The 16,732-nt window shown below is 45.2% G+C and overlaps 1 protein-coding gene across 4 annotated transcripts in view; it reads left to right on the top strand.

The window, feature by feature from the left end:
* ELMO2 (engulfment and cell motility 2) overlaps positions 1–16,732 on the top strand; it is a 417,013-nt gene that overhangs the window by 376,547 nt on the left and 23,734 nt on the right. For all 4 annotated transcript variants that reach the window (XM_085619396.1, XM_085619393.1, XM_085619394.1 and 1 more), the window contains one exon: positions 4,656–4,763. In XM_085619396.1, coding sequence (XP_085475522.1) covers positions 4,656–4,763 — 108 coding nt within the window. The remainder of the gene's footprint in view (positions 1–4,655; positions 4,764–16,732) is intronic.

Below are 16,732 nucleotides of genomic sequence, written 5' to 3'. Positions count from 1 at the left end.
GTGCCCTTGACGCAGCAGACACAGCTTCCAGGGCTATAAACACCAGTGTTCTGCTTCGCCGCCACGCCTGGCTCAGAATCTCAGGCTTTAAGCCGGAGGTCCAAGCATCTATATTGAACCACCCTTTTGACCAACAATACTTATTTGGTCCAAAAGTAGATGAAGCCCTGGAAAAAATGAAGAAGGATACAGATACGGCGAAGTCTATGGGGGCATTACAATCCCACACCCCTAGACGCTCCTTTCGCCGTACCTCCTTTCGAGGCACTCTGCCGATAACGCCTCTACGTCCTACAAGTCCCCTCCTCAGACTACCTTCTCAAAGGGCTATCAAAGAGGTGGATATAGAGGGAACAATAATAAAGGCAGGGGCAAAACCAACACCGCCCGTTCTGCCACTCCGCCCACGCAATGACTTTCCCCCGCTCCCCCCAGACCATTCCACTCCAGTCGGGGGCAGACTACAAGACTTTTTTCAAACCTGGGAGACCATAGCATCAGACAAATGGGTGACCCAAATTATTCGGTCAGGGTACTGTCTCGAACTAACATCTACCCCCCCAAATGTTCCACCCAGGCACCGTACAATGTCACAAGAACATACCACACTGCTGAAACGAGGTACTCTCCCTCCTGCAAAAACAAGCTATAGAGCAGGTCCCCGTCAATCAGCAAAATTTAGGGGTCTACTCTCTGTACTTTCTGATACCAAAGAGAGACGAGACCCTACGGCCCATTCTAGACCTCCGGCCTCTAAATGCATACATACATTCAGACCATTTTCACATGGTAACTCTCCAACAAGTTCTCCCACTCCTCTGTCAGGGCGACTTTCTCACTACACTGGACTTGAAAGACGCATACTTTCATATTCCAATACACCCTTCTCACAGAAAGTACCTCAGATTTGTGGTGGACGGCCAGCATTATCAGTTCAAGGTTCTCCCCTTCGGGGTCACAACCGCACCACGGGTGTTTACCAAATGCCTAGCAGTAGTGGCGGCACACCTCAGAAGACAACACATTCACGTCTTCCCCTACTTGGACGACTGGCTCATAAAAGCCGCGTCCTACAACCAGCGTGTGCAACATACAAACACTACCATCCAACTACTCCACCAGCTAGGCTTCACGGTGAACCACCAAAAGTCCCAGCTGATACCGTCTCACACAAAGCAATACCTCGGTGCCACTATAGACACCTCAAAAGCTATAGCCTATCCCAACTCAGCCAGAATCGCAAGCATACAAGCCTTGCGCCAAAGATTCCTTCTTCAGCACTCTCTCCCAGCAAGAGTGTTCATGAAGCTAATAGGGATGATGGCATATTGCATCTTCATAGTGCCTCATGCAAGACTCCACATGCGTCCACTCCAAGAGTGCCTAGCACGCCAGTGGAACCAGGCCCAGGGACAGCTGACGGATCTGGTGTTGGTGGACGGTCACACCCATCACTCTCTGCAGTGGTGGAACACCACAAACCTTTCCAAAGGGCGACCGTTCCTGGACCCGGTTCCCCAGGTGATTCTAACAACGGACGCATCACTCTCCGGCTGGGGAGCGCACCTATTACACCTCACAGTGCAAGGTGTATGGACGCCACAACAGAGGTTACTCCACATCAACCATCTGGAGTTGTTGGCGATCTTTCTAGCCCTGAAATCGTTTCAGAAACAAATCTCAGCCAAAGCAGTCCTCATTCGCACAGACAATATGACTGCAATGTATTCTATTCAAAAACAGGGGGGGACACACTCTCCCCAGCTCTCCCGCTTAGCACAGAGCATATGGAGATGGGCAATCCCACAAAAAATCTTTCTCCTGGCACAACACGTCCCAGGTATACAAAACACCATGGCAGATCTGCTCAGCAGACAAACGCAGCAAATGCACGAATGGGAACTGCATCCACAAGTTCTTCACCCATTCTTTCACAAGTGGGGGCATCCTCAGATAGACCTCTTCGTCACCCACGAAAACAAAAAATGCCCAAGCTTCGCCGCCAGATACCCACATCCATTGTCCAAAGGCAATGCGATATGGATGAACTGGTCAGGCAAATTTGCATACGCCTTTCCACCTCTCCTGCTAATTCCATTAGTGGTAAGGAAGCTACAACAGCACTCCCTCACACTCATTCTGGTAGCTCCAACATGGGCCAGGCAGCCGTGGTACACCGCACTACTACAGCTCTCGGTGGTACCACATCAAAAACTGCACTTGTCCCCATGCCTCCTAACCCAGAACCATGGAGAAATCAGGCACCCGGACCCAGCTCAGCTCAACCTTGCAATCTGGCTCCTGAAATCTTAGAATTTGGATACCTTAACCTTCCCCCTGCTTGCATGAACATTATCAGGGAAGCCAGACGTCCTACCACTCGAGCATGCTATGCCGCAAAATGGAAGAGATTTGTTGTTTACTGCCGTAACAATACAATCAACCCTTTAGATGTATCCATACAGCACATCATATGCTATCTGCTCCATCTTCAAAGGTGTAACCTGGCGTACTCATCCATCCGTCTACACCTAGCAGCAATTGCTGCTTACCTGCAAAACAGACAGCATTTATCACTTTTCAGCGTGCCCGCTATTAAAGCCTTCATGGAAGGCCTTAAAAGAGTAATTCCGCCCAGGGCACCACCCTCACCTGTGTGGAATCTAAACGTAGTTCTTACAAGGCTAATGGGTCCGCCTTTCGAACCAATGCATAAATGTGAGCTACAGTTCCTTACTTGGAAAACCGCTTTCCTCGTAGCTATCACTTCCCTTAGAAGGGTTAGCGAAATACAAGCGTTCACTATACAAGAACCCTTTTTACAGATACATCACAGCAAGGTGATACTTCGCACAAATCCAAAATTTCTGCCCAAGGTCATTTCCCCCTTCCATCTCAATCAATCGGTGGAATTACCGTTTTTTTTCTCCCAACCTCAATCTGTTGCGGAAAGGGCTCTACATACACTTGATGTTAAAAGGGCTTTACTGTACTACATACAAAGAACGCAACCTTTCAGAAAGACTAAACAGTGGTTTGTCTCCTTCTCTCCACCGCATAAAGGCAACCCCATCTCAAAATCAGGGATAGCTAGGTGGATTGTAAAGTGCATACAAATTTGTTATCACAAAGCAAAAAGAACATTATCTGTTCCACCTAAAGCCCACTCTACAAGAAAGATAGGGGCTTCTATGGCTTTTCTAGGGAACATACCCTTGGATGACATCTGCAAAGCAGCCACATGGTCAACACCACACACCTTCACAAAACATTACTGTGTAGATGTGCACTCCAAACAACAAGCTAGTGTGGGCCAGGCTGTACTAAAGACACTGTTTCAAACCACTGCAACGGATACCGGTGGTCGCCGCTAGGGTTGGGTACTGCTATATAATCTATGCACAGTGTATAATCTGCAGCTCATATGCCTCGAACGGAATATGCTACTTACCAGTATGCATCTGTGCTTGGCATGTAGAGCTGCAGATCTATATAAGCCCACCCGCCTCCCCGGCTACCTGTATCCGTTCCAGTCTATCTTATTTAGATACAACACACATGGGTTTCTTTACTATTATCACTACGCTCCATCTTTTCCCTGCTGGCGAAAAACAATCTGAGGATGGAGCCGAAGCCCATGCGCAGTACGGACCGAAGGAGGAGTCACCGAACTCGTGACTTCCAAAGATTGTCCAAGAAGAAAAACAAACTGCAAACATCCGGGCCCAACACCAGATGGCGATCTATGCACAGTGTATAGATCTGCAGCTCTACATGCCAAGAACAGATGCATACTGGTAAGTAGCATATTCCTTATTTGGCATTCATAAAAACAAAATGACAACAAAATAAGTAACATTAGCCATCTTAATAATTAAAACTTTTAAACTAAAAATATTTATAATACGCCTGGTAAATTTATATCAGAAATCAGAACACTTATGCAAAAAACAGTGTTACGTCAATAGCACTAACTCTATAAAATGCGAGACCTATTGCAATGAAAATGCTTGTTATGTCTGGATTAACAGCACAGCATTAGTGGGTTCTATTGTTACCTATGCTTTAAAATAAAGAGCTGACCTTGACTCCACCCAGAGCTGTATTAATCGCTCACCTCATGCTATTGACTGTTTGTTGTAGCTTTCCACCTCCTGTGGAGTGCTTTCTTTGGACTGCAAGGGGGACTATTTTATATTCGAACAGTAAACTAAGTCATCAAGCAACATGTTACATTTAATTCTTTAAGTCCTGTGTACATTCTGTACTGTAAACAAACCATTTTTGCTACTTTTTTCTCCACCTTTGCAGCATGTACCTTCTACGAAAGGAATTTGTGCATGCCTGTGTTTGCATTCGATGGCAATGTAAAGGCAGACACATTGGATTTGCCATTGTTTGTTTCTCTTTCGATTCATTTACGAGAAGTTCTTCAAGAAGCTTAGGGTTTCACCAATGTCTTATTACAGACACATCTCCTACTGGAATCCACAGGATGTTTTAAACTCTGACAATGACTATTTCAGATATAGTCACTAGGTGGGGCAAGTAAGAAAAATCCAAATTGAAGGCACTGGGAAACCAGGGCAGTTCAAGACGTTTTGAAAATGCCTGTTTTTTTGACTTCTCTCTTTCCCTACTCCTTTGTTTTCCAGAAAGGTTCTGGTACTGTCGACTAGCCCTGAATCACAAGGTTCTACACTACGGAGACTTGGAAGACAATGCTCCAGGAGAGGTTGCTTTCGAATCCTTGCAAGACAAAAGTATGCTGTATTCTCAAATTTATTTTTAATATCGATAAAACAGTACGTGCCTTCCTGCTCTCTGTTTACTGCTTCCCAACCTTCTTTCTCAGTGTCACCTCTCTGCAGCTATACTTCCCCTGGCCTTACTTGTCTCCACCGCTTTATTCCTCGTATCTTGCTTTGTAATTCTCTTCTCTGTGCATGTTCTGTTCTCACTGCCCTTTGATTACTATCTTGCTGTTCTATTTTAACAGAAACTGCGATCGCACTTGTTTTTTCTATTTTTTTTAAACAAATTTGCTCTTTTTCTTACTTTGCACACCACATCTCAACCGGTCCTTGTTTAGTGCCTGAGTACGCGGTGAGACAGACCAGAATGCATTTTAGGGCAGCATCCTAGTAGTCAGTCCCGGCTCCTAATAAATTAGCCTAAAGATACTGACGCACTTTTAAGGTTACTAATGCATTCAGAAAGATTTGTTAAACTGGGGGATTTTAAATACCTTAAAGTGAATTGCTGCTATTTAAAAGGGATCTACAAAAGGGGGTGCCCTCCTTTGTATGGTTGCCCTCACTTTTTGCAAAACTGCTAATGTGCTTTGACTGAGTGTTCCCTGGGTTCCTTCCAAACAGGTACCTAGGGCCTATATTCTTTCCCTAAACTGCATTAAAAACAAAAACAAATTGGCACTCTTTGGCCACAGGTCAGTCCCCTGTAAATAGTTCCACAGGTACCAAGGGCACTGTGGCCAGATAAGGCCTCTAAGGGCTACAGCACTTATTGTGCCACCCTTAGAGCCCCTGTACCTTTACACCCACACACTGCCTCTGCATGCTACGTGTATTGGTGCAGAACGAAGTTAAGATACGTGTCTGTGTGCCATGCCTACAACTGGTTGCCCTGGCATAGGTAGCCAGCCCTCTAGCTGGGTGCACTATACCAGTGGTGAGGGTAAAGGTGCATGAGCCATGTACTCCTACAGTGTCTAAGCTAATTTGTAGACCTTGTAAGTGCAGTAATGCCATTAAAGTATATAGTGCTGGGAGTTTACATTACGAACTCCACAGGATCATAATGGCTTTGCTGATAACTGGTAAGTTTGGTATCAAACGTCTCAGCACAATAAACCCACACTGATGCCACGTGTGCACACAGAGGGCATCTTAGAGATGACCCCAGAAAAACGACCTAACACTAGTGTCCAGGCTGAGTGGCTGCTTGCCAGCTGACACCGCCAGACATGTTTCTGGTCCCCTGGGTCGAGAGCCTGCTGCTCTCCGGGGTCTGAAACAATGCACATCCTGGGACGAAGGGCCAACCCCCCCCCCCCCCCCCCCCACCCCCTGGATTGGATGGGGCAGGGTCCACAAAGGGGAAGCTTCAAAGGCTTGTCACCATTGTGAGCTTCCCCAGGCCGTTGCTGCTTCCAACAACTGGCCCTCACTGGTTCTGACCCCCACACACACACACTTTGGGTGGAAGAATCACCTGGAAAACCAGGTGAGGAAGGGAGGTGTGCTCACCTTTGCCAACCCCACCCCTCGGGTGAGGGAGGCGAGGTGAAGCACAACTCACAGTCCACGCCATCTTGCAGATGGGGGGGGGGAGGGGGACCCAGCAAACCAGAGTGAGGCATATGCCCCCACTCCCACTGGAGGGTGGCATACTAGGGGGTGTACCCACCCCAGGAACGGACCCATTGGTCATAACCTTTACCTACCTGTAACGCCCCTAAATCTAGTATTTAGGGACAACCATGAACCATGCCTCCTCATACAAGAATCGACAAGAAGAAGGAAGACCGAAGAACCCGTGATGAATCTAAGAAGTGGACACCCACTGACCTGGCCCCAGCCCTACCGGCCTGTCCCTACCTCGAACCTGCTCCAGCTAAATCCCGGTGTGTCCTGCAGCCAGCAAATGCAAGAACCCCGAGGACCTGCCCTGCCTTCCAAGTCAAAGACTTTGTTTCCCATGAGCACCATAATTGCTCAGCCCCAGACTCTGGCCCCAGCCAAAACCATGAGTCTGCACCACTCTGCACCCAACACCTATGGCTGAATTTGAGTTGCCCAACACCACGAGGAGGTCTCCCCGGAGATCCTGACCTGAGATCTAGTGATCTCTGACCTGGCTCGAATATCCAAGCGAAGCCTGCAGCCTCTTTCTGGAGGATTCCCCCTCAACCGCAACTGGAGCTGGTAAGAAAACCTGATGCCTAAAGGCACCCCTGCGGCTGACGTCCCACGGACTTGGGTAGCCCAACCAATGGTGTCCCAGCATCGCAACTTACCTTCCCAATCGGTGGTCACCTCCAGAACATCTTCGTCCCCGTCGTCCCCAAGCCTGCAGTCTTTGTTGTAACCAGAGAATAGCCATTGAAATCAACAGGGCACCGGATGCCAAAACAGCCCCCTGCACCCAGCAGCCCCTGCGCCGCTGCGGGTGCACTTTGTGTGCTAACTCAGATCCCCTTTGCCCTGAGCCTAAAACCAGGAGCTTTGTTCCCACAACCTTGTGGTCTGCTCGTGAGCAGCCACCAACTGGAAGCCCCTTATCCCCCATTGGATAACCTTGGGCCTCAGCACTCTGCACCCGACCGCTCTAGTGCCGCTGAGGGTGCTTTAAGAGTGCATCCTTAACCCTGGGGGAACCCTGGTTCTTACCCCAGAATACCAACTCACACAACCAAGAACTCACCTGTTAACCGACAACCACATTTTGTCCATAGCAATACAATGACTGTTTTTCCTTGAAAATTGTTCTAAGTGTGTGGTTTTGTATGAGAACTTGAAAAACTGCTTACTTAACTTTTCTCTAAAATATGGCCCAGCGTGATATCTAGGCATATCACACGGAGTAGAAAAAGGTATCCATAAAGCAATCTGAAAAGTATTCAAAAGTAATCTCACAGTAATTTCCACTGTATTGAAAAGATTTACTAACCTGTAACAAAGACATTTTCATTCAGCTTGCTTGCATTGTTCAACCTGCCTTGAAAAGTACCATTTACACTTACCTGTACCAGGCTTGCTTGGTTCTAAGAAAATAAATATAACTAAACAATATTTTTATTCAAACAAATTGGTCGGAGTTCAGTCTTTTTAGTGTGTGATATCATTTGCTGCCTGAGTGTGTTCAACAAATACTTAATATTATTGTCTGATAAAGCCTTACTGCGCGCCCACACTACCAGAAATAGAGAGTAAGGTACTATCTACTTTTACCTCTGCCTACCTTTGGGGTTCCACTGGACTCTGTGCACACTATACCTCATTTTGGTATAGCATATACAGAGCCAGCTTCCTACAGGGTTTTTTTTGGGAATATTTTAGAAAATGTATTCGAAACTGCTATTGCACTTGTTTTTACTGTTTTTTAAAAACTACTTTGCACTTTTGCTTACTTTGCACACCGCATCTTACCAGGGCCATTTTTAGTGCCTGAGTACGCAGTGAGACAGACCAGGATGCCATTTTGGTTACTGTTCTATTCGTCCGTCCCGGCTCCTAATAAGTGAGCCTGAGGACGTGGACACACGCAGTGGAAGTGCCACTGGCAAGCCTGTCTGTACCCGGGGCCTTAAAGGTTTAGAGCTGGCTTCTGCAGACTACTCGAACAATTGTTCAAGGCCTAGTGCTCTCAAGCCTTGGTTATGGCAATTCAGTCTATTTAGGTAGTCCTCTGTATGTGATTAAGCGCCTCCAAATTGTTAAGAATGCTGCAGACCGTATTCTCCTGAAGATTCCCAAGCAGTATCCTGCCCGTCATCTTTGGCCGGTTTACATTGGCTGCCGGTCTACAAGAGAGTCCAATTTAAATCTGTCTATCCCACCAAGTGATCTATAATAAAAGTTCTCCTCTAATTTAGTGGTTGTTAAACCCCTACAACCCCAAAAAATCACTACAATCCAAAGGTCAGAGACTCCTCATTGTACAAAACGTAAAGAAATCTAGGAGTGAAGGACGTTCTTTCGCCTATTGGGCACCAGAGCTATGAGACTCGCTGCCTTTATCCTTGAGGAAGAAACAAAATTTCAGAAACCCCTTTAAAACGAATCTCTGTATGAGTGGCTTGCTTGATCCTCTGTCCAATGGACCCATTTCAGCGCTGGGAGGCCCGTTTGGGTAGCCATGCGCTTTACAAATCCCTACTATAGCATAGCAGCTCAGGTACAACTTCTACATTTTGTACCTTTCACCCATTGCTCTCTGACCATCTTTTCTACTCTGTCCTCATTACACCTTAAGCCCCTGCCCTATCTGTTCTGCTTTCACTGACTTTGGAATACATTCCTTTTCTAATCAACCTATACTGCTCCCTTTTCAACTTTTTATTCCTTTTGTGTCATCGCCACCACTTGGCATTTTTGTTATCAAATATACAAATGACTTGCAAAATTCTGTCCTCCTGTGTCGGGTGACTGGACCTCCAACCTATCTCTCTCGCAAACATGAGATTTTAAGTAAAACTAGAACACTATGAAGGTAATCTTTACTAATTCTCAAGGGTCCACTATTTAAAAAAAGAAAAAAGGTCTCTGGCAAGGTAACATTTCTCAATAAAAGAAATGCTCCTCTTCCAACACAGGACGGGCCCTCTCAATTTAAATTGTGAAAACAAAATTTGAGAATAACTTATACTGCACCTGGCTGAACTTCATAAAATAATTTAAAGATCTTGTACGAAATCCAGCCTTCTTTATAGCATCAAGAGTAGCGGCACCTCTTTGGGCTTGCACTACATTTATGGTTCTTTGTCTGCTGTTGCATTCAGTCAGATATGCATGGCTCCACTTTATTTTAATAAACACTAAGGGCCTTATTATGAGTATGGTGGTCCACAGGACCACTGTACTTGTGGTAGGGGTCTAACCACCAGCACTGCGGGTCCGCTCGCAGTATTCAGTGTGTGACGGTCAGACCGCCACAGGACCGCCGTGGTCACACACTGGAAAGGGGCAGCAATATGCTGGCGTTGCCGCTGCGGCACTGCTGTGCATACTACGAGTTGCCTGTCCACTGCCCCTTTTGTGGTGGTGAGCCTGCCACCTGCCGCTCCTGGGCATGCCGGTAGGGGAAACATATTGTGCCCCCACAGGAATTGCACCCCAGTTTCTGCATGGTGTGGCATGCATGCCACACAGTGTAGAAATGTGTTGCAGGCACTGTCACGTTTGACGTCTTCAGTTAAGGCTCACCTATGAGCCTTTTATAGCCGCTGCCATGAGACCGCCGCAGCACCGCCAGCCCGCCATGCATTACAGTTGTTATCCCTGTGGGTGGGGGCTGGACAGGCATTTCGGTCCTCCTGTCGGCGTGGCGTTGGCGGGCCGACAGGAGAACTGCCAAACTCGTAATCAGGCTCTAATTTTTGAATCTGTTGTCAAATGATATACACCCCCTGAAACTTACTGAGAAGTAGACCGGGTTGACTGAGATTCCAAGACACTATTTTCAACCATGGTTGACGCAAGCCAAATATAGTTAACACTATTTATTTCCTGCTTGTGGAGGTAAAATTGAGAAGGCCTGAAGGTGGCATGGTAAGCTCTCTGAAGATGACAGCCCTGATGTTTGCGATCGGTTTCTTTCTTCATAGCTTGAGAATATTCAGTCTAAGACCTATAAGAAATCAATTGGAAGCGCAGTGACAGGAAAAGCACTTGAGGATACCAGGGTTTTGATGGCTGTTTTGTGTCCATTACTGACTTGAGCAGATTCTGTGTAAAAAATGGATTTCACAAGTTAGCCATGACCAGTGACATAAGCATTAGAGACTACTCCCCCTGAGGATGTCTCTACAATGACTGTGCCTCTATTAAGGTAAATGTAGTGAGTGTAGCACAACTCAAAAACTAGCACACCTACATAACTCTACTTTGAAGGTGCTTTCTGTGTCATCAACCCTAAATTACTGAGACCAACACCCTAGGAAAACAATGTGCCCATCTATTGAATTTGAAATCTGAAGTTAAATCTGGTTACATTCTGCGGCTGAGAAACAGCTACCCGATGAAAGTTACATATAAAATAAACATGATGCCATAATAGTGGCACATGGTGCGCTAAATAAATAAAAATGAACACTAACAAGATGCACAACGTTTGGCAGGTACACTGCCTCCAGCATGCAGACTAGTGTTCTGGTGCACGTACTAGGCTAGCCACACTCCACAGGTAAAGAAAACCAGGAGAGTGACATGTAAGCAAGAGATGAAAAAGACACCCTACAACAGAAGGTGCAGGAGGTTTTTAACCCCAACCCTCCCCTTGTTTCCCCAACGGCCCAGCAAAGCACCATTCAGCTTACAGCATCCTTACCTAAACTGCAGCTAGCATGTACAGAATGTGTCTATTGCCACTGACCTCACACCTGCTTTCTGTTAGACACTTTAGAAATAACATTTCTACTGGCTTCACCAAACTAGTCAAAGATGCTTTTCTCACAATAACCACAATGTAAGTGGTGGCTGGCAAACAGACCAGAAGACAGCCACAAGGATTCTCCATGGTTCTCAATAAGCTACTGAGTCATTGTAACAAAGGGTTTCATAAGGGCTTCAAGCATATCCCTTCATATTAACAGGAGCTCTTCCAGTTAAGGGCAGCAAAACGATAGAGGCCTTAGGAAGGGAAAGTAAGCACACAGTAGTCTGTCACGTTGGTAAATAGTCTAGCATCTGTAGGACAGAATCAATATGATCATTTCACCTTGACAGCAAAAAAAAAAGAGCAACATAGCACACTTTTTCAGAAGGAAAACAAATATTCTCAGAAAACAGGTTTCTCCCCAAATGTCTAGCTCTGTTAATGGAAGAGGTGAAAGTAGTCTCCATGGAGGAGCAGGTGGATAAAGATCAGTTCAGAATAGTCACATTGGAAATGTTTTTTAATACTTGTGCTGCACACTACCTGCTGCCTACCCATATCTAGATATGAAACATTATACTTCTTTCAGCCATACCCCAGTTCTAAACCTCTGAAAGAGAAGTAGGAAGGTTCTGGGCATGGTGTGATAGGGTGCAGATTACCACCTCTGCAGGAATGTCAAGCTTTTGAAAGCTGGTGTGGCATAATGTTAGAGGATTAACAGTCTTTGACTTGATAGAACATACAAAAATATGTCAAAGATAAAGATTTTTAAAATACACCCGCAACTTACAATTTTAACCTGCCCTTCCCTTGCAGAATTGGGAGCCAACTTGCAAGGATAAAAGTACAGAAAATGTCAAGCCCCATTATAACCCAGCGGTCTTTCTGTACACCCTCACCACTAAGATCCAGATGTATAACATTACAACAATATGCGAGTTTTTGAAGGTGGGAAAGCACTGTCAACAGACTCAAAGTTCATGGTGTTGGATGACCATAAAGGAAGGCATCCTGGGGCATCCAGAAAACCCACTTCATATATTCTAACACTTTCATAAACCATTCTGTCCCCTATACTACCTTGCGCACTACCAGAGACAGCCAGAAAATCAGTATGCTAAACTTGGCATTTGTTAATGCAGCCAAAGCCTTATCCAAAGCAAGCCTAGCTAAAAGGAATGTGGCATTTATCAAGATATGTTATCAGTGTATAGGGGCGCTGGTACCACAAATTCAGGGGACACACATAAATGGAGGTAAAGAGGATGCAGGAGCTTTCAAAGGAAATATATCCATAAAAGAACTTGATAGAGCCTCTGCTTGGACCTTAATACACACTTTAACACATCATTGCTCCCTGGATAGTGATACTGGTTGAGCTACTACTACTAATTCCACTAGTGCTAGGCCTTTTGACGCTGGAACTAATCTGTGTGAAGGAGAAACAGGAAGGAAAAAACTAGATTAAAAGAATAAAGCAGTCAATGAACTTCATGTTGCACATCCAAAACATTTTCACATGTGAGCAGATTAAGGGTTTGCACAATGAGACCTAATAGCCATTTCTACACTGGGAACGTGTAGACACAATCGCATCAAATTGTTTGAAGACCATACGGTACAATTCTTACTGTATAACTTCAGTTTTTTTTTTCTTCAGCTGTGACATGCCCTTGCTTACCCTGGGGGCAAACTGGGCTATATTCAAGATGGCAACTCACTGGAGGCAGTTAGTGATGGGTAGATTGGGGAAAATGGTAATGTCAGACTGTACCGAGCCCTACTGATTAATGCCCCTGACCCTCTCATGCAGCTTAGAAGTAGTTGGGAAATAGACTTGGGTAACTTGGATAACAAGTGGGTGGAGGTCATTGCAGCCCCACGGTCTCCTCCTATATCCTCCCGCTTACGTCTCATCCAGTTTAAGTATTTGCATTGGTACTACTATACACCAACACAACTTTGGCATAAGGGAAGAGTTTAGCATGCCAAATGCACCAGATGTAACCTCATAGAGGGGGATTACTTTCATAAGACCTTGGCATGCCCATTGGTGGTTAAGTATTTGGGAAACGTCTGCTCTGCCCTTATTGATGTGATAGGTTGCACTATATAGTCAGATCCTAAGATGGTTCTACTGAGATTAAGGAATAGGGTGGTTCATGTCATACGTGTCCATTTCTTGCCATCAGCCTTCCGGTGGTAAAAAGAGACCTAGCATGTCACTGGTGCGATGCGCAGGCTTCTGTGTTAGGATGGTGGACCAGGAGTATGGACTTTAGCCCAGAGGAACTGGTCTACAAGCCTGTGGAGCCAGCAAAAAACACAATATGGAATCATTGGTGGGTACACTCACAACTCTAGATAACGTTTTAGTATGCTATCCTGAATGCACAATCTGATCACTTAACGTGAAAGGTTTTACACAAACTTACTAGTAGTTTTAACTGTATGGAGATTTGTCGGGCTGTTATTGTTCCGATACTGTATTTTGAAAACTCAATAAAAAATCTTATTAACAGAAAACAAAAGGGGCGCAAATTGTCAATGGTAGACAATGCCAAATTCTGGATACATTGCACTTTCAAAAGATAGATGGGCAGTCCTAAATAGAGGCTTTTACAACAGTCCCCTAAATAGAATATAAGCAATCGTAAACTTGACTATTGGCAGGAAGAAATGGCAAAAATGTTCTTAGAATTTGCAGGGTTGAGCAGCAATATGAAGCCACTGCAGTAATCTGTGATTTAAAAGAATATTGCTGGTCAATTTTTACTACTAGGACTTTGGCTTTAGCGGAAGCGACTGGAGGGGGCCCAAACAGATAGACCCTAACATACCATCCCAGCAAGCGTGGCTGTGACCTGGGAGGAGAGGTTTTACTATTGTTGAGCTTTGACAAGTTGTGGCACCTCCATTTCTGTTCTGCTAACTGACCGTCTGTCAACCTGAGAACATACAAAGATACTTGATTGTGGAATTTGATGATCTAAATGTTTTTGGCATAAGACCAAGCTCTGAGCACGAACGATCTAATGTGTACTGTTAAGGGCTGCGCATAGTTGATAAAAACCATCAAGGATAATGACCTGCAGCTCCTCACAGCGAGTGGGAGATTGCTGAAGCTAGTACAATGTCCTTTATCCCAGTCGCGACCAGACAACCAGACAGAAGATCAGAATTACGTGATGTACTGTGAAAAAGATGAGGCAAGCTCACTCCCACAGTATTTCGGTATAACATAGAATTAATCTTGTCCAAGGTAAGTAGTAATGTGATTTCAGTCCCTCATCCTGGGTGAAACCCCAGTTTCTTGGGATCAAAAGTATTGGTATCTTCAAGAAAGGCAGAAAGATGTTTAACCACAAATGTTTCCAGCACTGATATATGACAAGATGCACAGGTGGAGCAGCCTGCATTAAGCAATTATTCAGTACTCATCCCCTGGGGCCCCTGATGATCACGTAAGAGAGTACTAAAGGCTAATATATGCACTGCTTGTGAAGTTGTAAGAGATTCCTTCTCCTAAAAAGTTATAACAGTAGTTTGGAATTTTGATGTGTGCTACAGAATCATTTGTGACACACTTCACCTCACAAGCGGTTGACAAGATTTGAGACAATTTCTTGCCCTTTGATCACGAACTTATGTTAAGGGGAATCCAGGTCTTTTATTGACATTGTGATTACGCTTGGACTAAAGGAGCTGTGTTCAAAGCTGTGGGTATTTTAAGTGTTAAGTTTCAACGTGATTGCACACTTGAACATTTGGAAGCGGCGCCTGTTACTCCGGGGGGACTCTCAATCCAAAGGTTAGTGTTCTAGTCTTGACGCTGCCTCGCTCACCCGGCCACGCTCATTAGGCTTCATAAGGAGCCGATGACGCGACTCCGCAGCAGATGCGCGCACCGGGCGCGCCGCTGGCCAGGACCCCTGCTGGTTTACTCTGGGAAAACTATTCATACACCGCAGAGGATCTCAACAGTTATAGAGGAAACTTGTTAAGTAAGTGCTCACACTGCATGCCACCGGATGGCTCTATTAAACGCTGCCAATTCTGTCAATTTAAACTTTTGCCCCGTGCTGAAAAATCCCTCAGACCCGCTTACTAAAGAGGTTTTTAGACTGTTCCTTCTGAATTGTCGCTCAATACCTAAACACGCAATAGAAATCCATATGTTATTAGAAGAAGAAGACCCGGACATTCTTTTCTGACAGAGACTTGGTTGAACACAGATGCTAGCCCTGCCATTGTGCAAGCCCTTCCGCCATTCTTTGCAATACAGAGGCTTGACAGGGAGATAGGCAGAGGTGGTGGAACAGCCATTATCTATAAGAATAATTTCAGTTGCCTCATCACCATAAATCCTCTACCAGACTATGAAAGCCTTTATTTTACTATTGGTACATCTCATGTCCGCTCCCTTTCAGGCATTTTGGTGTATTGTCCCCCAGGCCCCCTGGGCAATTTTTGAAAAGGAGCTCCCTGATATCGTAGCGGGATTGGCTAGCTCTCTCCCCAATTTTACCCTTCTTGGGGATTTTTATTTACATTTTGATGATGCTTCACTTTCATCCGCATTGGAAGTCTTAGAAGGGCTGGAGATGCTCCAACTCACGCAACTAGTCAGCAGGTCTACCCACAATAAAGGCCATTTTCTTCACCCCATCTTTTCCAATATCCCTAGCTTACTGGTCAAGGACCCCAGTCCTATACCTTGGTCTTACCATTTTCTAATTCCTTTTGTATGGACAGCACTGGACACCTCTATTCCGGCTGAGAGAAGCATTAGACATGTTGGCGCATTAGCAAAATTGTCGATCAAATCATGGGTGACTATTCTGGAAGATACTATCCCCACAATTGACACCAACCTAGTAGCTGCCAATGATAAATGTAATAGATGGTTAGAGTCGTCACTCGATATCACTCTCGCAAAGAAACGCACTCATAATAAAGTGGGAGCCAACCACAATTCTTGGTATACGCCCAAATTGCGGGAATTTAGGCAGTCCAGTGAGAGGCTAAAGGGAAATTGGAGAAAAGACCCCTCAGCTGCTAATAAATTGAAATACAGGGATGGAAAAAGGGTATATAAACTCGAAATAAAAGCGGCCAAATGCTTCTACTATGAAAACAGAATCACTTCAGCAGCAAACTGCCCTCGTGACATTTTTAGGATTGCTAAATCACTTTCAACTCCTTCTGTGCCCCCTATCGTCATTGCTGATATCCCTTTACGCTACAATGCAATTGCAGATTTTTTAATGATAAAATACAAACAATCTATAAGTCCTTTCCTCTGGCAACTCTTCACCCTCATCTTATTCCTCTACCTATTGTGGTGAACATCTGTTGGAAGTAATCCCTCCGTTGAACTTGATCTCACTCTGAGGGATTCTAAGTCAACTGAAATCGGGGGCTCCCACAGATGTTGCCCCCCCCAGTATTTTAAATCTAGTCTCTGAGACTGTATCACCCGTAATCTTAAAACTGATCAACACTTCTTTAGAAAAGGGATCATTGCCCCCCCCCTCTGGAAACAGGCTATGGTTAGAGCCCTTTTAAAAAAAAAAAAGAACCTCAACCCCGAGGTACTAGCAAACTACCG

This window comes from Triturus cristatus, chromosome 7 (assembly GCF_964204655.1).
Source record: "Triturus cristatus chromosome 7, aTriCri1.1, whole genome shotgun sequence".
In the NCBI taxonomy this organism is placed as follows: domain Eukaryota; kingdom Metazoa; phylum Chordata; class Amphibia; order Caudata; family Salamandridae; genus Triturus; species Triturus cristatus.
Note: the sequence above shows the minus strand (reverse complement) of the source record. Positions and strands in the feature narration are given on the sequence as shown.